Source organism: Carassius auratus, chromosome 50 (assembly GCF_003368295.1).
Source record: "Carassius auratus strain Wakin chromosome 50, ASM336829v1, whole genome shotgun sequence".
Taxonomy (NCBI): Eukaryota; Metazoa; Chordata; class Actinopteri; order Cypriniformes; family Cyprinidae; genus Carassius; species Carassius auratus.
Window position 1 is genome coordinate 14,113,975 of NC_039292.1, and position 27,799 is coordinate 14,141,773.

Below are 27,799 nucleotides of genomic sequence, written 5' to 3' on the forward strand. Positions count from 1 at the left end.
ATCGGGACTTTTATTTTGAAAAACACTATTGCGCAGGTTTCACAGCAGTCAGTGCTCGAGGACCTTGAGGCTGGAGCACATGAAAATACATAATCAAAACAGCACATGTGATTGTCCATAACTGAACAGGACATGGCGAAACGGATAATGTGAGTGGTTTCGTTTTATATCTAAATATGCACCGATGTGTTGTTCATGCATATATATAAAAAAAGTTAATATTACATTATTGATAGTTTGTCCTTCCGAAAATGTGTAACGTTACCTGTGTAGGTTTACTGTGTGTATTATCATACTTGTAAAGTTAGTACGTTACTCCTTCAAAAAGTGCCACGGTGTTACCATGCTTTGAGGCATGTTACGTTACGTTACCATGTTAACATCATTTTGTAACTTACCATGATAAAGCTATGGTTTCCAATACCATGTTTTTTTTATTCATGATACCAGGGTATTACCATGATATTTTCGACATAGTAGGAGAATAATACCATCGTTCTTGTTTACCGATACCAATGCCCCTGCTGAAAAAACAAACAAACAAAACGCCCCTAAGAGGGTCGAGCTGGTTTTAGCTGGTTGGCCTGACTAGAAGTGGTCAAATCCCTTCATAAAGCAGCCTGTTTTAACCAGTTATGGCCAGGATGGAAGACCAGCTAAAACCAGCCAACCAGTTTAGTGCAGTGTCAGCTGAATTATTATTTTTATTTTTTAGCAGGGATGTTAATGCTACATGTATTTTGAACACAGAAACTGGGTAACACTATAGTAAAGACATGTTGTTTTTACAAATGATAGTAAAATGATGCTCTTTGAGGTATTTGAGTACGATGTAAAGATCTTGGTAAATGCATATGAACAAAACTGTACCATAGTTCGTCCACATATTAGTAAGGAATTTGAGCATTTCATTAGAGACAACTGTAAATTATATGTATATGTATATATGTTTGTGTGTGTGAAATGCAGGACTCGTCAAGTCATGAAATGCAATTAATCCTCTAAAAATGTATTTAATGTAGTTTTATGTCATTTCTCTTTTATTTGTTCAGATATCCTTTATACCAGCTCGGTAACCCACAGCTGAGAATATTCCGGCCCACCTTCAACCTGACCCTGGTCAGACCCGGCAAAGAACAGCCACCTGATACAGTGCAGTTTCGCATTCCTATGGAGTACGTGTTTCATGTCATTTTCATCAATGATACCCATTGTGTCAAACATTAAATGGGTCATATGATGCAATTTCATGTCTTCCTTTTCTTGGGTGTGTTAAAAACTGTCGGTGCATGCAGAAGATTTGTAAAGTCGCGAAGATTAAAGTCTCAAAGATATTCTATTTAAAAGTTATCGTTCCATGCCCTCCTAAAATGCCTCGTTCAAACACGCCCCCCACATGTTTAAGTCACTGTGTGGGAAGATTTGCATAACACCGCCCAAATGTAACCGCAAAGAAAGAAGGCATAACCTTTATTCTCGCTATATTAGTGTTGGTGTGTTTCGTTGCGAAAGCCAAACTCCTTTGTATGAAATTCCAAAACACAATTAGAAATCAGTGGTTAAAGGGAGAGTTCACCGAAAAAGGAAAATTTGTTGTTTATCTGTTTACCCCCAGGGCATCAAAGATGTAACTTACTTTTTTATTCAATAGAACACAAAGATTTTTAACTCACACTGTTGCAGTCAGTCAGTCAGTCAGTCAGTGATATGATTTATGTGAATGTGAATCATGGCTTTGAGAGTCAAAGTGTAAAGACATGAAATGATCGGTCTGTGCAAGAAACTGAACAGTATTTATATAATTTTTTACATCTCATTCACATTGACACTCTATCTACAATCTCAATCATGAGTGTCAATGGTCCATTTGAGAGATATGTGGCAGTAATGCACTTATAAATCTGCGATCTGCTGTAAAGCAAAAATAAGAAGATGCCAAATGAGCAATCTGAGGAAGAAGATGCAAACAAGCTCAGGACGTCATTGCTGTGAATAGGAGATAAATAAATATATATATATATATATATATATATATATATATATATATATATATATATATATATATATATATATATATATATATATTATATATATATATATATATATATATATATACTGTTCAGTTTCTTGCACAGACCGATCATTTCATGTCTTTACAGCCGACCCGCAGAATTTAATTTGGTTTTGTTTGTGCCTGTTTTTTTTCACTCTCAAACCATGATTCCCATTCACTTCCACTTCATAAGACTTACAGACTGCAACGGTTTGAGTTAAAAATCTTTGTTTGTGTTTTACTGAATAAACAGAGTCACCTGTGTCTTTGATGCCCTGGGGGTAGGCAGATAAACTTCAAATTGATTTTTTTATTTATTTACAACACTGCGCAAACCCAAATATTCGGGTGTGTGCAGCGCATTTTACAGAGGAAAGTTTCTTGAACCTGGTAAGGGGCGTAACATTTTCATCACAATGCACTGGATAGCAGGCCAATCAAAGCACACTGCGCTTTTCAAAATGATGAGCTTTGTTAAAATCGATGCGTTTCAGAAAGGCGGGGCATATAGGAGCAACAATAATGTACAGTATGAGGAAAATGTAAACAGCACAAACATTGCACTACACCAAATACACCAAATAATGTTCTTTTTAGAAACATCATATGACCCCTTTAAAATTTTGCAATGATGTATTTACATTATTTTCCAGGAGGTGGCAGACAAATCCCACAAATCCATTTCATCTTGGCACTTAAAAATGGCAGTGTGGGAATCTTATTGCACATGATTATCACAAATAATTAAACCATCTTAAGTGATGCTTAACTATAATTGCAGACCGGTTAGATGCAACACAGCATTTTGTAACAAAACCCGAGATGACGTTTCCGTGCGGCGGGTGCATGGTCAGTGATGCCTCGGAGCTCCCTTGCCTGTCTCAAGATTTGTTTACAGCTCGTTTACCTACTTAAAATCCACCTTCTCGTTCCTTTATTGATGACGTTTGTTAAACGTCACTAAAAATACAGCCGTAATTATTGCATTGCGGCATTGTAATATGAAACAGGCAGTCAGACTGTTAATAACGGGTCTAATCAGAGTCCACACAAGAAAAGAGGACAAAGTCTGCTTTGTTTTCTGGAGAACCTCAGGGTGTACATCTAAAACGGTGACGGTGCAGCCTTGTTCCTCAGTTATTATTCCGCCAGTGTGTGTTCCAAACCGCACACGTTTGTAATTGGGCTATATGCTATCACTTGCGCAAGTGCTTAGACAAAGCTTTTTTTTTGTACCTGCTTTTACTTCTTTGTTTTTACAGACTGTTTTGTGACCTTAAGTGTCTTAATCCGCACCAGGCATCCTTGTCACCTGATTCTAAACATTTCCTGCCTGTGCAATCAAAGGAAATGTCTTTTTTCTTCTTCTTGTTTTGGGACCACTGCCTCCTCATTGGACATCAAGATCTGTTTTGTCTCCTCCAGGGCTGCCTTTGACACGGTCCCATCGCAAACAGTATGAAAGTAGACAAGGCAACAGAGGTATCATTAAAACATTAAAGAGATCCCCCTCTTCACTTTCTACTTTTCAAAGATACCCTTCACTTTGGCAAGGGGTTGTTTTGCTTGAAACCAACCTGGTTTGCATAGTGATTATCAGAGCCAAAGAATTTCAAAGCACTTGTTTTTGTGAAAGAGGGCCTCTTTACAAAGTGTTTTTACTTGCAGGATTTGTTTAACCTCGTTTATTTATGATCCTATGTGCCTTTTAAGTATTTGATTTAGCATCAACATTTGAGCTTTCATCTTTTTATTTACTTTTTCTTTTGAATGATTTCATTTTAATGATCTTTTCTTAGTTCATTAAAGCTATTTGTCCACTCTCTTGCCGCCTGTATTAGTCCCAGTGGTGTGAATGTAACCTAGAGGTCACCGGCTTACAAAAGATCCCTCTTTTTTTTGGATTTCCTCAAAATTTGGAGTGTTTTGTCACTCTACCTCTGAGTCACCTATTTGGAAAGCCTCTGAAATGGGTGGTGTGAGTGCACGTTTAGAGATGAGTGTGGACTGTTTATGTGTGAAGGGTGGGGCGCAGCTCAAACTCGCAGAAGAGGGGATTGAACAACAAGGAGGTCTCTATCTTTATGAGACGTCAGCGCTTACAAAAGATAAGCCACACAGGCGTAAGGCATTGTTTACATCTGCTGAAGGTCATGACTGTGTTGCCCAGTGCTTCATTTAATAGATTCTATGGAGTGGAACTGAGAAACATTGTCCAAACAGAAAAAACAAAAAAAACAATTACAGTATTGGTTTGTCTTTATACCTGAGATTCCCCAACTTTTTTTTGGTCAGCCGAACCTAAAACATTTTCAATTGTAACTTGATATTTCATTTATTTACATGATTTAAAAAACGTATATATTTAAAATTTAATTTTAAGTAAGTGGTTTATTTGATATGGAAAGTAAATAAACAATTTTGAAACAAAAACTATATTATGGTTACATTTTTATTAATTTACCAAGCCCCCGCAGTTCCCTCATTTACCCACAGGGGTTTGCGAACCCCTGTTTTGGAACCCTGCTTTATATGATAGATGAGGAAAATGACACAACATTATTATGGGGAAAAAGAAGAAAATACTATAGGAATATGTTGTGGGATAAACTCAAACTTTATCAAATTTCCCATATCAAAGAGTAGCTTGAAACTTTAATGATGTATTTTTTCTTCCTTTCAAGATAAAGTGTCAGAAATGTGCTCATGTGGGGTTGAGTCCAGTTAGTTTGGTTAAACTGAAATGTTTACTATTATAGCTCAATATTTCATTAATTTAACAACCTTTTTTACACAATTTATCAAAATATTAAATCTTTTACTAAGTGTTTATTTTGATTGTTTTTAAATGTTTTTAAATTTTAAATGCATGTAAAAATGTATTTTAATTATACCGTGTTAAAAAAATGATGTGCAACTGACAAACCCCTAGAAGGTTCACATACTCTTTTATATTTGCAATATTTTGTCACTCTTCACTATTTTGTATTTGATAGATGAAGTGGAAAATGTCATGAAATAGAAAAGAAAGAAAATAGGATTAGAATATGTTGCAGGCAAATTCGACCCTGCATTTCTCATCTGAGCACCAAGGTTCAATGTGATGGTTTTTCTACCTTACTAGATGAAGTTTTAGAGATGTGGCCTGGTGGTTTAAATGCATCCCAGTCCTCCTCAAAAAGCCTAAAAAGGAGATTGATACAAAATTCAATCTTGTCTTTTAGCTCATATATTAACATCAGACGATCCAGGCCTATACAGTGCTAGACGTTGATGGGGAAGCAAAGGTTTTTCCTGTTGGCAGAGCTGTCGAGGTCACCAGGGGGCTGGAATTAAAAAAGATCTAAGTTTCTCCACTCCAAGATCTCAGAAAGCACTCAGGTCTGCTAACTGTTCCTCTCACTGTAGCTCGAGTGCTCTGCTCTCTAGGAAATCGCCTCACTCTCTCACTTTCACACAGACAAATGCGCACTTGTACACATCTCCTCTCTCACATAAATTACACGGCCAAAACTCCACTCAGCTTCATTGAAATCTGGGCATCACACACTGGTGCTGTCTCGGAAAGATGTGCGTACAATATTCTTTCCGAAGGAGCATTTGTTTGTTGGGTTTCTTGGAAACCCTCACCTTTAAAAAATAAAAAATAAATTACATGGACAGACTTGTGATAAACATCCTTGTTTTTCAAAGCAGTTCGTTATGTTGTTCCCGTTAGCTCCGGTGTCATATTTTCTGAATGGTTCTCATTAATGTAATGATACAGTTTTCATTTGTTTGTTCAAGAAAGCATGTCAGAAAATGCATTTTATGTAATTTCAGTTCTCGAGAATCAGAATGAATTCAAAATAACTTGGGTTTTCTCAGAATTGGGTTCTCCAGAGATGCAGATTAACATATTTTGCCACCTGTGAGATTCTCAAGCGTTCATCTTTAATTTTGTGATGTGGGTGGGGTGGGGTTGCGGGGTCACAATAATTTTGGAACTTAAAAAAAACAAAAAATGTTGGAAATCTCTGTATTAAATGCTTCCATATGACATGAATCTTAAGGTCTTACTTCAATACACCATAGATATTCTCATATTTTGTTCCCTTACTCCATGGAAACTCTGAACCTCTATCTGTTTCATTTTCTTCAAGAATGACCAAGTTTGATGTCAGAAATTATCTAGAGAAGATCTACAGTGTTCCTGTTGCAGCTGTACGCACAAGGATCCAATACTGTGAGTAAATCTTTCTGTCATTATAATTTAATCTTGTTAGTGAAGAGTATTTAAAACTTAATCTGGTTTTATTAAAGGTTTTTTTTTTTTTTTTTACAAGACAAAAATTACAAATATATTTTATCCCATGTATATGTAAACAATTATAAGTAAGCCATCTTCCTTATAACCCTGTAACGGTTGGTCAGTTTGGTATGGGGGGGGACGCTTTGGTGGAAAAACGGCATAAAACAGTGTATCTGTGCCACCATAAAACAATGATTTTGGGGTGATCATGATTTTGTATCAGTTTAATAAACTTTTAGTTTTTTTTCAATATTTTCTGAACTTATACTTGCTTTTCTGTTTGGTATTACCGGTATTTTAAACTGCACAGCATTATTTTGAAAAGACAAATTACGTGTAAAACTTTTAATTGCATCAAATCTCATGTATCTTTAGCATATTATTCTATAATTGTTTCATTTTAAAGATGGCTTGTTGATTTAAAAAAAAAAGTGTCAAGACCTCTCCATTCCGGTTTATTCCAGTACGTTCCAGCCAGCTGTTTTCGAATGCAAGAGCATGTCCTGTGAGCATCCCCTCACTCTTTTGCACCTCTGCTTACTAATTTTTTTGTATAATTTTTTTTTGGTCTACTCTCCTAGCAACGCAAGCCGAACTCAACTGACAGTAGAAGTTATGGGTCCCAACATCTCATCAGTGTTCTGTGTTTATCACTTGTTTTTGCACTCCTGGGGTGGTCGTTCACCTACAGTAAATGGATAATATGTACAGTGTGTTTGTCAATGAGAATAATCAATACTGACAAGATGTTATGGAGATACTTGACAGTTCAGCGGAAGTTTGAATTAGATGTATAAACATATGGCTAATTCAGGGAGTTGTGTTTTCAGAATTTGGATGAAGTGGGAGACACTGTGGGAGGGAAGGAGAGGGAAGTTTAAAGAAGGAGTGGTTTGTGTGATTCCACTCACAGCTGCTTATCTCTCCATCCATGGCCGTAGCATTCCAATCGACAGTTGTCCTAGGATGCCCTGCCCTGTTTATTTCTTCACAAAGTTTGCCAATAGGGTTACACAACCATGTTTCTTTTTCTTTACAATCATTGTTAGGAGTGGTTTACCCAAATTTGAAATTTTTATCATTTAGTTATTTACCACCATACCAGTTGTTTTTCTGTGGAACACAAAAGGAGATTTTTTTTTTAATTCCCATGCAGCTGTTTTTTTTTATATACATTGACAGTTCATAAGTGAATTGTATTTGTTAGATGCAGAAAAAAAAACTAACCCCAACCCTATAATAAAAACCCTATATTCACCCTATTCATCCTTCCTTTTGTTTTGTTTCATTTATTAATTTGCTTATTTTGATCCTGTAAAATTTTTCCTCTACCTGTGAAATGTCAGACTTCTGGAAGTGTATGCCGGATATCTCCAGTCATTCTGGAAATATTTATATATTTTTAGAATTCATTTTTAAAAAAGTTAAAGCTCTGTAAGACACTAATCAAGCCAACCACCTACGAGGTCAGTCACAATAGTACAAAATATGCATTTCGGCAAAAACTTTCATGAAAATCAGACAAAAAGGTACAAGACTGTGTACTTAATCTTTGTGTACTCAATCCCATAAATCATTGCAAATTATATATATTGTATGTAGATTTAAACAATATATTTTAAGCTAACAGTATGCATGTTTTTAAAGGTTTGTAAGTTATCGTTTAAAAACGATTTCCTTATGAAGACAATTAATGCTATCTTTAATACAAATCTTAGAATGCTTCCCCCTTTAAAATCGACGGACCTTCTGTGATGAGGTCATTGTGACTTAAGGCATACAAATAAATACAAATAAATACAAATAAACCACGCCCTCTACTTTCCTCATTGAATATTCCATTTCTTTGGAAGTACATCAAAATACAGAATAAAATCGGTTGCAAGCCTCCAGTTCACGTGGACTTTAAGTTAACAGCTTACTTTGGGGAAGATTTCAGTGAATAGAGTTTAAGTTCGTCTGAAATATCATGTGACTTCAGAACACATTTAGTGCTTAAGTTGTATTGACCCCATTTAATGAAGCTTTTAAGGATTTATTTATTTTATTTTTTCAGCTTAACAGCTGTAGTCACTTTGAGCTGTCATGGTATGGAAAAGATTTGCGTGCAGTTTTTCAAAATATCTAGTTTTCCACATAAGAAAGTAAGTCATATGGGATTGAAACGACATGAGGGTGACTAAATGACGTCATTTAAAAAAATCTTAACTGCTCCTTTAAAGCAGTGGTCACCATCCTTTTTAAGCCCAAGTCCCCTGACCTCAGCCTTTATGAACAACAAGATTTACCTATTGAAGAATTGATAGAAAAAGACATCCCATGTAGTACTTCCAATTTGAGGCCTTTTTATTTACTGTTTTAATTAGTAATTCACAGATCATAACCGATTCAGAATCAGACTTTCTTTCTTTCTTTGTTTCTTTCTTTCTTTCTTTTTTGCTTCATTAAACCATAGACTGTAAAAAAATAAAACCCATCTGCATGAATCAAAAACAGTAGGTCTGAATGAGGTGCAAATTCACTCTCTGACAGCAGGTGGCACTTACGAACCAGCCACAATATATCAGTTCCTTGGTTAGCGCTACAAACAAAGCAGAGCTGTGATTTAAATGGTAAGAGGCGAAGAAGATGCCATCAAAACCTTTCTTTCTTAAAAAAAGATTATTTCTCAAGACAGTTCTCTTCAGTGATTAACATTAACATAACCCCACACCCCCAATTCAATTGTTATATTTTCTTGCTATATTTCGACCATCAGGAACACAGTGGGCTATTGTTCTCTGCCTGCTAACAGTATTTTCTCCTCTTTGCGCTCGTCTTCAGCGTCTCTGCCATCTGTTCATTCCTCTTGACAGACACTGGCGTGAGGTCTTTTTCTTTATCACTGCTCCAGTAGATCCTGAAAATAACAGGAAAATACTGTACAAACAATGGAAAAATAATGCATTTTTGTATTTATTGTACTGTTATTTTGGGGATCTACTGGAACAGTGATAAAGATCGCGATTGGCAGGTTGGCAACCACTGCTTTAAAGCATAAAGGTTATGTATATACAACATAAACAATAATGCCTGAGGGTAAGTAAATAATGTTAGGATTATTACAGGCTTTACCGTCTGGTTAACGCAGAGGGAACCACTTTTACGAGCTGCCAGTTGGGTTTTCGCCACTGGGATTGTTTTCCGTGCCGTTTCCACGCCAACGTTGGAGAGGGCCAATAAGCAAAGTGGCCATTTTTATAGCCACAACATAAAAGTTGAAAAAATGTGGAACACCCATTAGGTGAAATAGACCGCGACAGAGAAGGTGTTCGCTCTGCGTCATGGGCTCTACGCCTCTGATGGTTTAAAGGATGTGGAGAAAAGGGGGGCACCGGTGGAACCCCCAGGCTCAAGGCGTCTATTCTTTTTCCTACCAAGTATTTTGAAAAGGGTTTCTATAACTACCCCTCAGGCCTGGGATTTGTAATATAATAGTAACCAGCCAACACACAACCTCAAAAGAGAGCTTGATTGAATATTTATTTATACTATATAATGTTGGGTGGGAGTATGGGAATGGAAACAGGGATCGCATACATGAACAAAAGCGCTTCTCACCTGTTTTTAGGGTTGACCATCCAGCTGACCCTAAATGGAGGGAGTGTTTGTGTTTATAGGTTTTCCTTGTACTAGTAAAATAAGACTGCCAATCCCGTATAGAAAAACTCATCACACAAGCCGTCACTGAAACTTTTCAGTTGAGCAGGTTTTAAGGAGAGATTTCTCCGCAAACCTTCTTGACATTACTATATAAATCTCATATCATTTCAAACCTTGTATCATTGCAGAATATTTTTCTGTGGAAGGGGAATCTAGAGAGAAGGCCCTTGAAATGTAGCACACACATTATATGTACTAAAGTTAAATTGCAATTTTTTGGTCTTTTTTTTTGGAGCTTAGTAGACGTGGTCACTATGAACTTGTTGAATAAAAAAAGAGCTGCATGATGAACTATAAAGTACCTTTCAGACTGAACTAACCAAATGTCATGCTGTGAAGATATTTTAATGTGAAAAACAGTATACTGTTGTTCACAGAGTGCGTCCTGTCATATGTTTTTAATGATTTACTCTTTTAAATTTTTTTTAAAAGTTTTTAAGTGATTTGGTTCTTGACTCCTTTCCCTGGGTTCTTGTGAATATTATCCAGCAGGCTTTGTACAGTTACATCACAGTTAACAGGACTGAAGACATGGGCTTCTTAACAGATAAACCCAGCCCTGTCTTACCCCAAAAGACATATTGGATATCTGAGCTGTTCTGCAAAACATAATATTCTTTGAAGGTGTAATTCTGTCAATGCAAATACACCCAGCTGCAACATCGTTATATAGTAGGTTGTTAAGAGTGGTTATTTTTATATCCCCTGAGCTCTTACTAGTCAGCACTGATCAGATCCAGTGAGGGGGGACATTATTTGATCTCTTGCTGATTTTGTACGTTTGGCCACAGACAAAGAAATCATCAGTCTATAATTTTATTGGTAGGTTTATTTGAACAGTGAGTGACAGAATAACAACAAAAATCCAAAAAACTGCATTAAATATATATATATATATATATATATATATATATATATATATATATATATATATAATTGATTTGCATTTTAATGAGGGAAATAAGTATTTGACTCCTTCCGCAAAACATGACATAGTACTTGGTGGCAAAACCCTTGTTGGCAATCACAGGGGTCAGCTGTTTCTTGTAGTTGGCCACCAGGTTTGCACACATCTCAGGAGGGATTTTGTCCCACTCATCTTTGCAGATCCTCTCCAAGTCATTAGGGTTTCAAGGCTAATGTTTGGCAACTCAAACTTTCAGCTCCCTCCACAGATTTTCTAAGGGATTAAGGTCTGGAGACTGGCTAGGCCACTCCAGGACCTTAATGTGATTTTTCGTGAGCCACTCCTTTGTTACCTTCGCTGTTTGCTTTGGGTCATTGTCGTGCTGGAATACCCATCCACGACCCATTTTCAATACCCTGGCTGAGGGAAGGAGGTTCTCACCCAAGATTTGATGGTACATGGCCACGTCCATCGACCCTGTAATGTGGTGAAGTCAATCCTGTCCCCTTAGCAGAAATACACCCTGAAAGCATAATGTTTTCACCTCCATTTTTGACCGTAGGGATGGTGTTCCTGTGGTCATAGGCAGCATTACTCCTCCTCCTCCAAACATGGCGAGCTGAGTTTGATGCCAAAGAGTTTGATTTTGGTCTCATCTGGCCACAACACTTTCATCTAGTTCTCCTCTGAATTATTCAGATGTTCGTTGGCAAACTTCAGACGGGCCTGTAAATGTGCTTTCTTGAGCAGGGGGACCTTGCGGGCGCTGCAGGATTTCAGTCCTTCACGGCGTAGTGTGTTACCAATTGTTTTCTTGGTGACCATGGTCCCAGCTGCCTTGAGATCATTGACAAGATCCTCCCTTGTAGTTCTGGGCTGATGCCTCACCGTTCTCATGGTCATTGAAACTCCACAAGGTCAGATCTTGCATGGAGCCCCAGACCGAGGCGGATTGACAGTTATTTAGTGTTTCTTCCTTTTGCGAATAATCACACAAACTGTTGTCACCTGTTGTCATGCTGCTTGGCGATAGTCTTGTAGCCCATTCCAGCCTTGTATAGATCTACAAACTTGTCCCTGACACCCTTGGGAATGGTAGAGAGTTTGGAATCTGATTGATTGATTGCTTCTGTGGACAGGTGTTTTTTTGTAGAGGTAAAAAAAAAAAATAGATTAGGAGCATTCCCTTTATTAAAGTGTTCCTAATCTCATCTTTTTACCTATATAAAAGACACCTGGGAGCCAAAAATCTTACTAAATGATAAGGGATCAAATACTCATTTAACTATTTTTTTTATGCATTTTTTTCTGGATTTTTTGTTGTTGTTATTCTGTCTCTCACTGTTAAAAGAAACCTACCATTAAAATTATAGACTGATCATTTCAGTGGGCAAACATGTAAGATCAGCAAGGGATCTTTTTTTTTCTCACTGTACTGCTGGTTGAGATATTAGTTGTTGAACAAACACATTAATAGTATTTACTTTGTAGCAGTATGTTTTATTAAAATTTCTTTAGGCAAAATAAAAACAAGTCATTTTTGCAATAAAATTTTAACTTAATACTCCTAACCACCTTTTATTTTTTGCTTCTACCTAGGTACAAACAAGAAACGAAACCACTTAAACCAACGAGTGAAGAGGCCAGATTACAAAGTGGCATACGTTCAACTGGTGAGTGTTATCCTGTTGTGACATGTATTGTTAAAGTCCCCATCTGTACTTGTGGTCTCTTCTGGCCATCTTGAATTTCAGAAAGTGCCCCCATCATTAATACAGGACAATTCAAAGTGGAGGGCATCAACTGTAAAATAACCTTTCAATACTTTGATTATGGGTGCTTGTGTCAGATGTATTTTTTTTAGTTGAAGTTATTAAACAAAACAAGAACCCCTTGAGAAACCGGATGCTTGGATGTTTGTGCTCCTCAAATTTTTTTTATTTGTTGTTTTGAGGGCCCATCACAGCTTATGTTCTCTTGAAAAACCTTAAGGCACAGGTACTCTTTGATGCGAAACCCTCACCTTATTGTGTTCGACTCCCTGAGTCCAAGCACTGCTTGTTTAGTTTCTGTCTCCCACATATTCGCCCCTGCCCTCCTGAGAAAGGCAGCAGTTTAGTTTCTCTCGTTGGCCAAGAAGGCAAGAGGTCGTCTTTGGTTACATGCCAGACTTTGTGCAGGAATTATAGTACAAAGTTCTCAGAGAGCTATGGTTATTATCATGGGTGGATGCGAGAGTTGTTTCTTGGGGCATCAGAACGTTAGCGTTGGTCGTGATCCAGTGGCGAACCGCACTGCTGGGTTCACACCTGCTTTTGGGCTGAGCCCTGGGCTGTTGATACGGACCGTGTTTGAAGTACGCCGGGGTGAAAATACCTTAATCTGATCTTTGATTCATTTGGGAAAGCTGCTTTTGTTTCTTTACGTTTTTAGTTTTCAAGAGAAGCATTAGATTGTTTGCTCTCTTTTTTTCTTTCATCCATCAATCAAGGCAGGGATAAATAATTAAAGTTGTCAAAACAGAGAAGCTTGTAATGGGATACATACAAAAAAACCAAATGAATATTTAAAGGTGAACTTCCTCTTGACGAGAGTTGAATGACTTCCTGTGTGGCTTTGCCCCATCGATTGAACCTTCCCATAAACCCAGTTAGGGACTTGGATCTAGAGCATTACTGTATCCTGTTCCTAACATTTGTCTTTTTTTCAGATGCAGTGCCATATTTGCTTGAACATTTCAGGAGAGAACTATTTTCTTGCTGTTCAATCTTTCAAAAAGTCCTGCTTATTTATGTGAATAACATGCAAGCTAAAGAATCTCAGACTGCGGCGAAAAACACTGATATGAAACCAAATTTCCGGCCACTTTCTTCTCCTCCAGCAGGTCTGCAAAGAGAAAAAAAACACTGCCCAAGAAAAGCCCTCCTTTCTTTTCAGTGGTGGGTAAAAACAAGATTGTTCCTAATTGACACCACATGTGGGGGAGTGTTCTGTGGTTGGATACCCTCAACGGTTCCCCCCACCGGCCCTTCCCCCCAACGCACTACATCAGCTAATATTCCAGAAGCAATACGGTGAGGAACGCTCAAATCCCCCCCCCCTCCCCGGCCCCTTCAAACCCCCCAGATTTTACAATCTCCAAGGTTAGTTGAAAAAGCCATGTGTTAGTACGGTTCCTTGTTGGCCACTATCTCATCAGACCTCCCCACTGTGGGGAGGAGTCTGGGAGGAGAGAGAGTTCATCAAAGAGGAGGGAGGGGGTTGCGGATGGAGTCGACACATGAAGCGAGGTGAGCGAGGGCACCATGGAGCCGTGCCAGAACAGGGAGGTCCAGACAGGGGTCAGGGAAATCTTAAGCAACATAAAATCTTAAGACAATATCAAGGCTTTACGTATGACCGCTTTGTATGTAATGCTCTAGTTAAATGCAATGTTATCCTGTGCTCCCTTTGCAAGGCCGTGACCTTTTTGGTCCTGGTGTAAAGGTTCTGTTTGTTGATGTCGCGTCTGTAGTTTTCTGGGCTGGTTGGCGAAATGCACATATGACATTTTATTGTATAGACACTCTGTATCAGAACCACTTACCCCTACACTGAATTTCACTAATCTGTACTGTTGTAGTACTGTTGTATAATTTGCCGCCGTTTTGCTTAACTATAAACTGCCCCACAAAACCAAGATTTTGCGGGAACACTCAAGTTTGCCCGCTTGTCGACATCAACTGTTTATTTTTGTCCCACCAGCTTTTTCCACAAGGGTCTTGTGGCAAGCATCAGTATTTGGAAAGACAAGGCAACTGTTGTTGGTACTAATGGATGTTTTTTGTTTTTTGAGAGCTTGTTGTTGAGTCGTTGTTTTTTGGGGTGTTTCGGTCTGGATCAGCTGGTAGCCAGGCTACCTTTCAGATCGGATCACAATGTTCCACCTGAACTTGTGAGCACACTCTGCTCAATTACCACTGAACAAAACCGAGTGAAACTCAACCTTGCTAAGTAATACTATTATTTTTCTTTTCAAATGGGTTCCTTCCTGTTACACACATCTCCCCTACCGAGTGCCCTGCACAAATTAACACCCTTGCAATTTTTGTTGTTTTAAGTTGATGGCTCGTGAAAAGTTCACATTGCGATCTTATCAACACTAGATGGCAACATTTGGCTTCAGTGGTATTGAATGAATGTAGGGCCCTACAATGTTGCTGTAATGTTTTACAGCTCAGAGTACTGTAAGCCAAAGTAATGAAAGAAGAAAACTGGCATGTCTATGAGTTATTCACGTTGCATGCCTTCGAACATGTTGAAATATTAATTTCACAAGCAATGAGAGAGTCAAGTTTATAACTGTAGAATAGAAAAGGTATGAGAAATTTGTCATTTAGAAAAGTTACTGTGTTATCATTGTACTGTTAAACAGAAAAGATACAGTGTAAGTTTGTCTTTTAGAAGAGGTACGAGGAAAGCTTATCATCAAACGGTAGAATAGCAAAGGTACAAGGTAGGTTTGTCTTGTAGAAAAGGTACAGCGTAAGTTTATCATTGTACTATAGAACAGATAAGGAACAAATTAAAGGGTTAGTTCACCCCAAAATTTAATTAGCCCATCAATTACTCGCCCTCAAGTCATCCTAGGTGTAGACTAGGTGACTTTCTTCTTTCAGACGAATGCAGTCAGAGTTATATTAAAAATTGTCTTTGATATTTCAAGCTGTTTAATGGCACTCTGTAGTTGTTGCAGTGCTTCAATCCAAAAGAAGTTAAATAAAAAGTGCCCATCCTTAATAAAAAGCTGTGTCTCAAAAGTTCGGGGGGTGAACAAAGTTCTCGTGTAGCTAATTGATGCGTTTTTGTAAGAAAAATATCTATATTTAAAATGCAATAATAAATGTACTCTAGCTTGTGCTCAATGTAGTGCAAGGAAGCAGCTCCAGGCGGATGACACATGAGGTTGGCATTGTGCATGCACTGCTCAGGGGTGACGAACGGTGAAGTGCAGGGGAGAGATCAAAACGAAACAACGGTCACTAATTAGAAGTCTAAATTAGGATTTGTAAAATACAATGTCAGAGGATTTCGATAGAAGCCAAGAGGAGCAATCTCTGCTTCTTTTAAAACGTAAGGCATTATGGAACACTATATGAAGTTTTTTAAGTAATGTGTTTGGGCATTCATATATAATATATGTCCATAATCCAACATAGGTAGAAATGTTGCAGATACCAGATATTGTCTAGCATTAAATGAAAATAAGGTTCTGTTTCTGTAATAAAAACAATTTTTAGCTTAAGTTTGGAAATTAATTTGTCGATATGCACTTTAAAACTTAACTCACTATCCAATACAATGCCCAGATATTTGTAAGACACAGCACATTCAGTTTTAGTGCCTTGCTATGATAAAATATCAGGAAATTTTTTGGTTCAACTTTAGATGTCGAAAACATCATTAATTTAGTCTTATCTCTACTTAAAACCAGCTTAAGTGGACAAAGGCGAGACTGAACAGTATTAAAGGTTGACTGTAAACATTGAAGTGCTTGCAAAGCTGATGTCGCGAAGCAATAAATAACATTATCATCTGCATAAAGATGAAATTTAATGTTTTGGATGTTATTACAAATATTATGTATAACGAAAATAAAATGGGTCCCAAAACTGATCCCTGAGGGACACCCATTGAAACTGACAGGACAGTTGACATACAGTCTTTCAAGACCACAGACTGTGTTCTACCTGTGAGACAGACAGCAAGCCAATTTATAGCAGAATCAGAAAGACCAACAGTGGCAAGTCTTTTTAATAGGATGCCATGAACCATTTTAAAAGCCTTTAATAAATTGAGGAAAAGAGCTGAACAAATTTCTTTACCATCTAAGCAGTTTATATCACTTAGCACTTTCATTGTGGCTGCAAAGCCGGAATGAAAGGGAAAGTGAATTTTATTTAATTCCAGATAAGTTTTTAATTGTTCATTCACTAGTTTCTCTAATAGTTTAGATAAGACACACAATTTAGATATTGGCCTATAGTCAGGGGTGCACATAATTTTTTTCAGCCTGGTTTTCATAAGAGAACCTGAAGATTTGGTTTGGTCCTAATACTGCATATAGCGTGACCCATTAAATATAACTATAAAAACATGAATTATTAATAGGTATAATATTATTGCACTTTATTTCGTTTTTTTTTTTTTTTATATAAAATAATAGTAAATAAACTAAATAATAGTGTGTGATTAATATTATTAAAAATAAAATGCAGTCCTAGTATTAAATACATTTATTTTACAGTAAATAAAAATATAAAATGCTAATATTTACTACTAATTTCTTTGTTTGCCTTTTTAAGAAGAATCACTTTATGTATTCCCCAATTTTAAGTCGCTTTGGATAAAAGAGTCTGAAAATAAATACATTAAAAGCATTTTCATCATCATATTCAAACTTAAAATCAGCAGGCTTTAATTTTGGCAGGTTACCGACAAGTATACGCGCTTCTGGATTTAGAGCTGCTGCTGATTAAAAGAGCATCAGTGGATGAATGTAACAGTTTTGAATTGTGCTTTGAAAACGGCATGACATAGCCTAGATTTATGCTATCAGGTTGAAAATAAAACTTATATAGTACAGTCATGAAACACTGTTGTACCTGACCTTTTTCAACCTCATTACAATTTTTATCAGTCTCTTAATGTCCAGGCGCCACCCAGCTTTATTTTGTTATTTTCAAAATAAATTACTTCGATACTAGTAATGCTTTTCCTGTTATGGTACCACCTTCTCAGTTTTCCTGCTTCTATCTCTGTCTAAGTGAAGAATCACTTTATGTATTCCCCAATTTTAAGTCGCTTTGGATAAAAGAGTCTGAAAATAAATACATTAAAAGCATTTTCATCATCATATTCAAACTTAAAATCAGCAGGCTTTAATTTTGGCAGGTTACCGGCAAGTATACGCGCTTCTGGATTTAGAGCTGCTGCTGATTAAAAGAGCATCAGTGGATGAATGTAACAGTTTTGAATTATGCTTTGAAAACGGCATGACATAGCCTAGATTTATGCTTTCAGGTTGAAAATAAAACTTATATAGTACAGTCTGTGATCTAAAATGGTAATTGAGTACTAACAGCTGTCAATGTCGGTACGCAAATGTGCTGTCAGAACATATTAATATAACGCATTTTTTATTTTGGTCGTGCATGCGGACCTGCGGACCACTTATGTGCACCCCTGCCTATAGTTTATTTAAATGCAATGGGACACCCCCTTTAAATAGAGGAGAAATGAAGGCAGTCTTCCAGATCCTTGTAAGTTCACACGAAGAGATAGAAAGCTTAAATAAATGTGCTAAAGGTTCAGCAATAAAATCTGCTGCTACCTTTAGATAAAAAGGTTCCAGCTCATCAGGCCCTGCAGGTTTTTTTTGGATCTTTCTGGGTAAGAGCTTTATGAACATCGGAAACAGAAAACTGAATGAAATCAAATTTTTGTGTAGTTAAATTACATGAAGTATAAGTTAAGGATGCAGTGAGTGGATTAAACAAAGAGCAGGAAGGTGGTTGAGACTCAAATAAGGAACCTGATGAAATGAAATGTTCATTGAAACTATCTAAAATTGTGGTCTTCTCTGTTATCAGGTGGCCTTTTTTGGTAATAATTTTGCTAATTTCTGTATCGTCGGCTTGTGACAGTGACTCCAATCAAATAAATACGAATCATGATGAAATGCTTGTTCAACAAAATGTTTTCTGTTTCTAACAACGAGAATTTGAGGTTTAAATTTTGGACGTTTGGTTTTCCTCACAGCACCTATGACACAGTGATCACTAACATCGTTGGCAAAAACACCTTTATCAGTATACTTATGGGGTGCATTAGTCAGAAAAAGATCTAATAAAGTTGATTTTTTTAAACATTTGAGATTTAGCTGAGTGGGACTGTCGCTTAGTTGCGTTAGGTTTAAAGTGTTACAAAAGGATTTAAAATGATCTGGGACAGGAGTTAACCAATCCCAATTAAAATCCCCAACTAAGAGTATCTCATTAAATTCAATGGCAGAAAGATACTCTTCAAGTAAGAAGAGAGTCATTTTATTTAAATGAATAAAACCAATACCAGATCTAGATTTAAACTCATCTGGAGTACTCAGAGAGCCAGGTTTCAGGATTAGGGTGAATATTTCCAGACAAAAGTAAAAGTAAATTAACAAACAAAAACATACCGCTTAACTGCGTTCGCAGAATTAGGACTGGGTAATTTAACTTGGAAGTGTTGGTCATAGGTGTAGAAGGACAGATTTACACCATGTAAACAGAAGCAGTTAAGGCATAATAACTAATTACAGTCCAATATCAGAACCCTATTTTTCCAACCATCATCAAATTCGTAAGCCGTACCCCCAACACAATGAGGCATCTGTACTAGGTAAGTGTGTAAAACTGACCTATATCTGGTGTCCTCAAAAGACAGTTAAGGTCATCAGCATAAAAGTCAACTTTAATAGACGTAGCATTCTGACGTCACTATGTCGACAGGGAAGTCAGAGATACAGTACTCCGATTCGACCACTTCAAACTGATCGTTGTCTGACATCAAGATTTAAACAAGGAAATATGCCAGCTTCTGATACTTTAATATTTTGAAATGATTCCACTTCTGCAACAATCTGCAGATTGTCTTCTTAAAAAAGAGTCTGAGAGTTCTGTATTCCAAAGCATCCATGAATTTTAACAGTTTAAGTTTGAATAGTGCACTTTCATATCTATATTCAAAAATGGGGGTGGCATTTAAAAGGTTAACTACAACTTCAAATTGCAAATGTACAGTATTTCATCCACCTCAAGAAATTTTGTAAGGCTGTGTTCGGATGAAAGAAGCTCTGCATGAATAATGGAAAGGCCAGTGGGATCTCTGGCATCCTGTTTGAAGCAAGCACACACACACACACACACTCAGCCCCCCAGTGTACGTCCACTACGAGACAGCCTCTGTGAGTGCCAGCAGAAGCAAGCAAAGATGATATTGAAGCCCTTCCTCCAACTCCAATCCACGTCCTTTATGAGCCATGTTCTGTGTATCTCTTGCATTTCCTTGAAGTCACTCTCAATTAGTATAACTTCAAACACCCATTATCATGAAACACTGTTGTACCTGACCTTTTTCAACACAATTTTTTATCAGTCTCTTAATGTCCAGGCGCCACCCAGCTTTATTTTGTTATTTTCAAAATAAATTACTTCGATACTAGTAATGCTTTTCCTGTTATGGTACCACCTTCTCAGTTTTCCTGCTTCTATCTCTGTCTCTCGCTATTCATTTCCCCCTTTCTTTTCTTTTGTGTGTTTTGTACATCGGAGATTGAGGGAGAGGTTCAGGACCCTATATTGCGAAAGTAGGGGTTATCTTTGATTGCTGTTGACAAGGTCCAATATCCTTGGGAACCAAAAAATAACCAGGACTTGGGCAAGTCTGAACAAGTCGACTGGTCACAACTGTCATCACTGCAAACATGGAACGAGTGACTCAGTGGCTTAAAATGACATGAGGGCTGATACTGCTCTGAGACTTTGCCACCCCTTCTTTTAGACTGACTGCTTGGCCTGACCGTAATGATTTAACAAGCCAGACTGTGTGCCAGCCGATTGTCTACACCAGTGTATATGAGAAACAGTTCCCCAGTTGCAGTGGAAACCTGCTTCTGTTTTACAGTAATGGTTACAAAAACGTCTGGCTTATGGCTGTCCTCATTGAGGAAATATAATATGTTTTGTTTAATTTTTCCCTACGCACTCTTTTCCCTGACATTGAGGATTCATTAGCGTGGATTGGAAACAAAGGCTGTGGACCCCCACACATGTTTGGAAGGGCAGCTCTGACTTGGCATGGGGAACGCATTGCATGAATTATGTTCTCTACTTTTGTAGCCAGTCAGGTTTTGACAGCTGGGCCACTATACCCATGCCTGAAGGAAGTGTTTATGCACAAATGCTGCTCCTCTGCTGGGAGTCAGTCAAGGCATCAGAGTGAAGCAGAGCAGACAGACAGTCTGGCATAGGCCCAGATAGGCCTCAGATTGGCCAAATCCTTCGTTGTCTCTGAAATGCTTTACATTATTACTGTTGGTCTGTGCTGTTTTCCACAGAGGGAGCAACAAATTCGGAACACAAAGACTGACCAGTGCTCTTTGTGGAACAAACTTTCCTCATTTGTCCCATTCCATTCCAGTAGTAGGAATTGTCTTTGGTTTCCAAGACTATGAATTGCTGTCATTCTATCATGAGTCAACTTTTTCACACGCTTTATTTACAAATTTGCACATGATTTTATCCAAAGCGACTTTCATTCAAAGTAAACCTTTTTTTTTTTTTTTTCACTGGTTCCCTGGGAATCAAACCCATGATTTTTGTTGTTTCTTGAGATCAAATATGGAATGCTGCTATAGTCCCAAAAAATGAAACGCTACAATAGTCCCATTGTCTCTATTGTTTTTACAAATTTTTGGATTGTACATATGCTGCATTCCACTTAAACGCAATTATACTTTTACATAAACAAATCCATCCACATAGCATTTTGTTGGTCACTGTGGTTTAAAAGTCACACCAAATTTGCAAGTTTATTGAGATTGACTGGAGGTCATGCACACATTAAGAACATCCGACTCCTCCCTTGTGGTAAAGTCTGGGAGTTTTCCATTTGTTTGTCCCAACCTGGGTCTTCGCTACTGAGACTAGCTTTTGAATTTTTTTCCTAGCCATTGAACTACCCTGAATTGCCACTTTGTTTTGCAAGGACCATTAAAGCTACAAATCATCTCTTTATCAGGAGCCTGTCCCTACTATCCCACCATGGTTGTGACTTTTGGCTTTATTCAGGCTTAATTTTTGGTATGGAATGAGTCAAGACAAAGAGATATGAGGTATCTAAGGGCAGCCAAATATCTGTGCTTAGTGATTATTGGTTGTCAGCTAAGGCTGTGGACTCGGAGAAAGTAGCAGTGTGGCCCACCCAGTGAGACTGGCAGAGGGAGCTGTTTACAAGCATTTCCCTGCATTTCCTGCTCCCCTGTCTAGTAATGAACTAGTTAATGGACTTCCAACATTACGTGAACATTTCCTCGTCAATTAAACATCCTGAAAATACAGTCACATACACAGAATGATTTCGATTTATACATTTTGTTTAGCTTTAACTCCTCGGTGCAAAATAAATCAAAATTGTTTTAGTTCCATTCTTGCATCAGTGATTGGCCAAGGAGAAATAAAAATAAACATGAAAAGAAAAATGAATGTGTCTGAGGAGATATCGGCATACCTCCAGGTCTTGATCCCAGTCCCTCAGGAGGGTTTTGCTAGTGTATTTAAATATTACAACCTTTTAATTGATACTCCCAAACCAGTTCATTCTGTTTCCTTCTGGTATGTGCTTTTTTTTTTATACGGCAAGAACCACTCTCAAATGTACCGACCAAAGGTGGACATGATGTGAATCAATAGAGTTCACCAAGAGTGCTAGTGTTAGGGTGGTACCTGATTTGGGGTGACTGCAGACTCTATTCATTGATACTAACTCTAAGAATCTTTAATGGTAGGTTAGTAATTGCTATATAAATAAGACTAAACAGATTAAAGGTAAAGTCTATAATTTCTGTGACACTAGTACCACCAAATGGAATCACTCTTTTTAAAGAGATTTTCTGAACACTTCCCTGTCCACCTTTGGTCGGTACATTTGAGAGTGGTTCTTGCCGTATAAAATCATCCAGCACAATGCTTGCTGACAAACTATGACAGACTTCCTGATATTTCCTAATGGGTGTCCTGAGTGGTTCCTAATGTCAAGATGACAGGATGATTGCTTGGATATTGCTTGATAGTTGCTCATTGTTGGGGATTACTAGGTGGTTGCTTACAGGCCCAAGCCCACCACCAAGTTTATATGATATTTTTGTTGTTAGATACAGTGGGTAAAGAAAAGAATCACCCTCTTTAAAATAGTCACAGCCTTTTTATCCAGCTGTATTTACTCAGTGCATTAGGACATTGCTCCAAACTGGATGAAAGAGCCAGAAGGAAACTGCTCAGAGAGGCGACTATGAGACCTACAGTAACTCTGAAGCAGCTGCAGGAATTTATGACAAAGAGTGATCATTGTGTGCATGTGACAACAATATCACAAATTCGTGGTTTGTATGAGAGGGTTGCTAGAAAAAAGCAACTGAAGAAAGGCCACATGCAGCAAGACTGAGCTTTGCCAAAATGCACCTTTAGGATTCTGAGGCAGATGAGACTAAAATTTAATTATTTGGCCTCAACTCCAAACGATATGTCTGGCAAAAATACAATACAGCTCACCATCCAATAACAGCATTCGTCCAGTAAAGCATGGAGTTGGTGAGATCCTGTTCTGGGGGTGTTTCTCTGCAGCAGGGACTGGAGCACTTGTCAGGATAGAAGGAACCATTTATAAAATACCACCAAATTCTTGAGGAAAATCTGCTGCCCTCTGCACAAAAGTTGACAATGGCAAGGTGGTTTACCTTCCAAAATGACAGTGACCCAAAACACACAGCAAAACTGAGCACAAAGTGGTTGAAGGAGTAAAGGATGAAAGTCCTTGCATTGCCTCATCAGAGAACAGACTTAACACCCCACTAAAAAACTGTGGAATGACTTGAAGACTGCAGTCCACAGATGGTCGCCATCAAATTGAACTGAACTTGAGCAGTTCTGCAAAGAAGAGTGGGCAAATATTGCAAAGTCTACATGTGCAAAGTTAGTGGAGACACATCCCAACAGACCAAAGGCTGTAAGTAAAGCAAAAACGTGGTTCAACGAAATACGGATAAAAGGGGTATTTTCTATACCCACTGTTTGACTGATTTTATAAAAATAATAATAACCTGAATGCAATAAAAGTCGTTTTGGATAAAAGTGTCTGCTAACTGCCTTAATGTTAATGACTCAGGTTCCTCCTGTAATGTAAGTACCCCCTTCATGAAATATCTTGAGACCAGAAGCAATAACTGATCTGTCTTCACAAACCATTGTGCAAAAAATTGATTAGTAAATTTAAATGAAACCATAATGCATTTACATGTTTTTGACACTACTGTTTTTTTTTTCATCCATTAATTCCTAATATAATTAGATATTTCTCTTGCACACAGGGGCTCATAATGCACATCTATCCCTGATGTAAAGCCACTGAATGTACAGTTTATGGTGTAAGTTCAGGGCCTGGATTATAGAGTGATAGGGGAATGACTAGTATAACAGGGAAAGATTTTGGGTTGAACCCAACAATTATTTTTTTTTTTTAAAAATGCTTAAGTTTTCCCACCCCAAAAATAATTTGACTTTTTTTTTTAATGCACAGAGATGAGATGGGACATGTCATGTGTATTTGATGCGTTGATGCAATTTCAGGATAATATATTACATGCTCTTCCTAAAGACGATTACTATTACATAATAAAAAATGAATATGCAGTGCTGTTTACATGTTCAAGTAATATAGGTACTCTTCTCTTAAATCAAACTGCGGAAGTGTTTGCCATAGACTGAGACAAGAGTTTATACACATTATATAAACATTAGTGCTAGCCAACAAAATATGGAGCCAGATCAACAAAATTCACAGCACAATTTACATTTACAAAATCTGATTCGTAAATTGGAATCCATAAATACATGTAACATAATTTATAAATGTGTGATAAAAATTAATTCAGGAACTTGATATATACATATTTGTGTAAACATTGTAATTTTTGGGGGGTAAGATGCATTTGTGTGAGCATTTATGCATTTTGTTTTGTAAATGTATAATTTTTGAGGCCCCTTCTCTATCAGGGCTAGAATGTCCGAACTTTTCTACTCCACTCTTGCATTGTCATTCGAATGGGTCCCCCTGCCGGTTTTTAGTCATAATGTTTTTTTGTTGTTGTTGGTTTTTGTTTTTTGTTTTCCCAAGGAGAGTTTACTACAGGTGAAGGAACAGACATTTTTTGGCATCCATTGTAGTACTCTGTTACTAAGGTACTGTTTTTAATAGGTTTGGTTCTTGTACTTTCACTTGGCTGGACTCTGTGTTTATAGTGTGGGGGTTTGCATTGGAGTGCCACTGCCGAGCCATTGATTTTAAGTGTTTCACTTTTTTTTTTTTTTTTTTATATTCCACTATTTGGTCATTTTGCTCAGTTAAAAGTTACTGTATTTGTTACAAAGAATAGAGCCAAAATAATACATCATCCCAGTAGAAGCATTTGTTTCAGAAAGGCACTGCTTTTCATTAGCTGTTAACTCACCGCAATCCCTGCTTCCTCCTGCTGTTTCCACACCTTGTTTTATCTTTGCAACAATATTGATGGTCTCTGGTATGGAGACAGGCTTGGAGCACTAGCACGTTGTCTCTCTGTCGTCATGCACAAGGCTTACCCCCCTTCCTTTCTCTCTATCTCTCTCTCTAAAAAAAATGACATTGTTGTAGAAGGAACGTATTTTTCAGAGGCAGTGTTGGAGAGCATGAGCTCCAGAAAAGGAGACTGTGTGCTTTCCAGTGAAGTGGAATGGATTAACAATTCCTGTCAGTAACATTAAGCGTTAAAGGTTTTACAAGTGTTCATAGTTACTACTTTTAATAGGAAGCATAACACATTCTTAAAAACTGCTGTTCCCATAAACCAAGTCACAAGTTTGGAACAACCAACGGTTGACAGTGTTCATGACAGACAGACAGTCATTGTTTAAACTTTTAAGAATTCCTGCTTTTCTTACAGACCCAGCAGCAAACCTTCCAGTTCCCAGATATCTTTCCCGAGAAGGATAAGAAGCACGAGGAGGGCTCTGTTGAGGAGATGCAGGAGAAGTTCATGGAGGACGAGCGTCAGAGGCAGAAACCAGATCCCAGAAGAGGAGGAGTTACTGAATGGTTTGGCCTCTAGACAGACAAGTGTTGAATGAAGAATGACTTCAGAAAGGCAACAGCTGAATGAAGAATGTGGTGTATTGTAGATTATCTATTTGTGCAGACAGAGTCATTTACAGTGATCTGACCAGTGTCCATAGAGGGCCGTTTGCAGTGGTCTGATCTGACTCGATGGAAAGACGGACTGCCTGGGAGAAGGCTTGGAAATCCTTTACTCCAATAGAATCTTGTGGTCTTCCAAAGAACACCAATGTCTACTCAGCATATGATCACTCCTAAGCTTCGGCCATGTCACAAAAGTATTTCAGGTTGTGTTCACCACGCACAGGTCTCAGAAACTTGCTCAAACAAAAGTCTTCCTTGCAAAGTCCTTGGCCATACAAGGTCATACAACTTTCTTTAAAGTTCCTCCAAAATGTTTTCCTTTTCCCCTTGCGGATCTTCAAGATAATTCATGAAATACTGTAAATTGTCAATCTAATCAAGTGACTCCCCAGGTTTCACGCGAAATCATACTCCTAATGTTGTTCCTTAACGTTTTTTGTTGTTGTTTTTTTAACTGCATACTTCAATTCCAATAAAATAGTACAACATGACGACTTGTTTTTGTGTTTTCTTCAACTTTGTTGGCTCTAGAGTTAGCTGTTCCCCACAGATGTGTTAGATAACCTCTTGCCAACTCTCATACCACAGAGGCTTACCTCACCCAGCCAACCTGGTGTTCGCCAGGGAGAATGTCAGTATTGATAACATTTGTTCATTGTTTTGTCCTTGTACTCAAGTACCCCCTGCATTGCAATTAAGTCATTTGATTTAAGACAAAAAATGCTTTTTAAGGGACCAGCTGGACAACAAAGAAAGATCCCTGGATTTTTGTCCAGTATCTTCATTGCTTGAATGAATGAGGAGAGCCTACGTTATATTCGGGAAGTCTCACTGTGTTTGCCAAGGTTGGCCTCCTTCATCCCAGCATCCCTCCCTGCAAGAACCCAATCAACTCCCCTTCTCTTGCCCAAACCTTATAAAACCTTGAAACACAATGCATTTATCTGAGCTTTACACACACAGCTGGCACAGATTTCTTAAATTAATGTTCCCAACACACTGATATTGCCCATGATGTTCTGGATTCGGGAAACCTTGCATCCTTGATTTCAAAGCAGCAATGATAGGAGTAATAAGGTCGCTTTCCAGGATTACTGCTTTGTTTTAAAATGATGCTCCCCTACTGGTGATGAAAACAAAATGTGACCTCAGAATTTAGGAGGAAAGGGGAAAACATACATTACTGAGGGATTACGGAAGATGTGTTATTATTGAAAACTAGTGAATCACACGCTCTCTTCTCTCATCTCATCTCGTTTCTAACCTTCTCCATTCTTTAATGTCTTATGAAATTGACAGTGTGAGCCGTGTGAGCGGTTTCTCCATGGAAAGCTAATGGAAGAGGGTTGAATATTTAACAGACTCTCTTTGCCTCTCATTCAGGCTCTTGTACGAAAAGTGGGAATGACCCTATTTTTTTTTACGCCAAGTTTGGAACTGACATGACATCATCGTCTTAAGATAGAAGATGACGTAATTGAAACTCTGCATACTCCCATCACTAGCTGTACCGTGAGATTGAGTTCCATCATTCCACTCATGCCTACATTAGACTGTCACTGATGTTGGCAACACACTTGTCCAGATATCCATGACCCATTTTAACCCTAACCCTAAATTGCCCATTATAAGATACTACTAATGATATTACATAGCTGTTAAATCCACAAAATGTTGTAGAGACATGCATAATCCATCAGTGAATTCATCTGTTTTATAATACAGTTTTTTTTTCCTCTAAAATGACGCAAACAGGCCAATATTAAGCCAATTTTTTCACATCACGTAAATGCATACCTGCAAAGCGTCTACTGGTAGG

At 37.8% G+C, this 27,799-nt stretch overlaps 1 protein-coding gene across 1 annotated transcript; it reads left to right on the forward strand.

Moving 5' to 3' along the window:
- mrpl23 (mitochondrial ribosomal protein L23) lies at window positions 1-26,471 on the forward strand. Its single transcript, XM_026239370.1, has 5 exons — window positions 1-149; window positions 1,053-1,175; window positions 6,196-6,278; window positions 12,553-12,626; window positions 25,727-26,471. The coding sequence occupies exons 1-5, from the start codon at window positions 133-135 to the stop codon at window positions 25,889-25,891; spliced, it is 462 nt and encodes a 153-aa protein (XP_026095155.1). The 5' UTR covers window positions 1-132; the 3' UTR covers window positions 25,892-26,471.
- The last annotated feature ends 1,328 nt before the right edge of the window (window positions 26,472-27,799 follow it).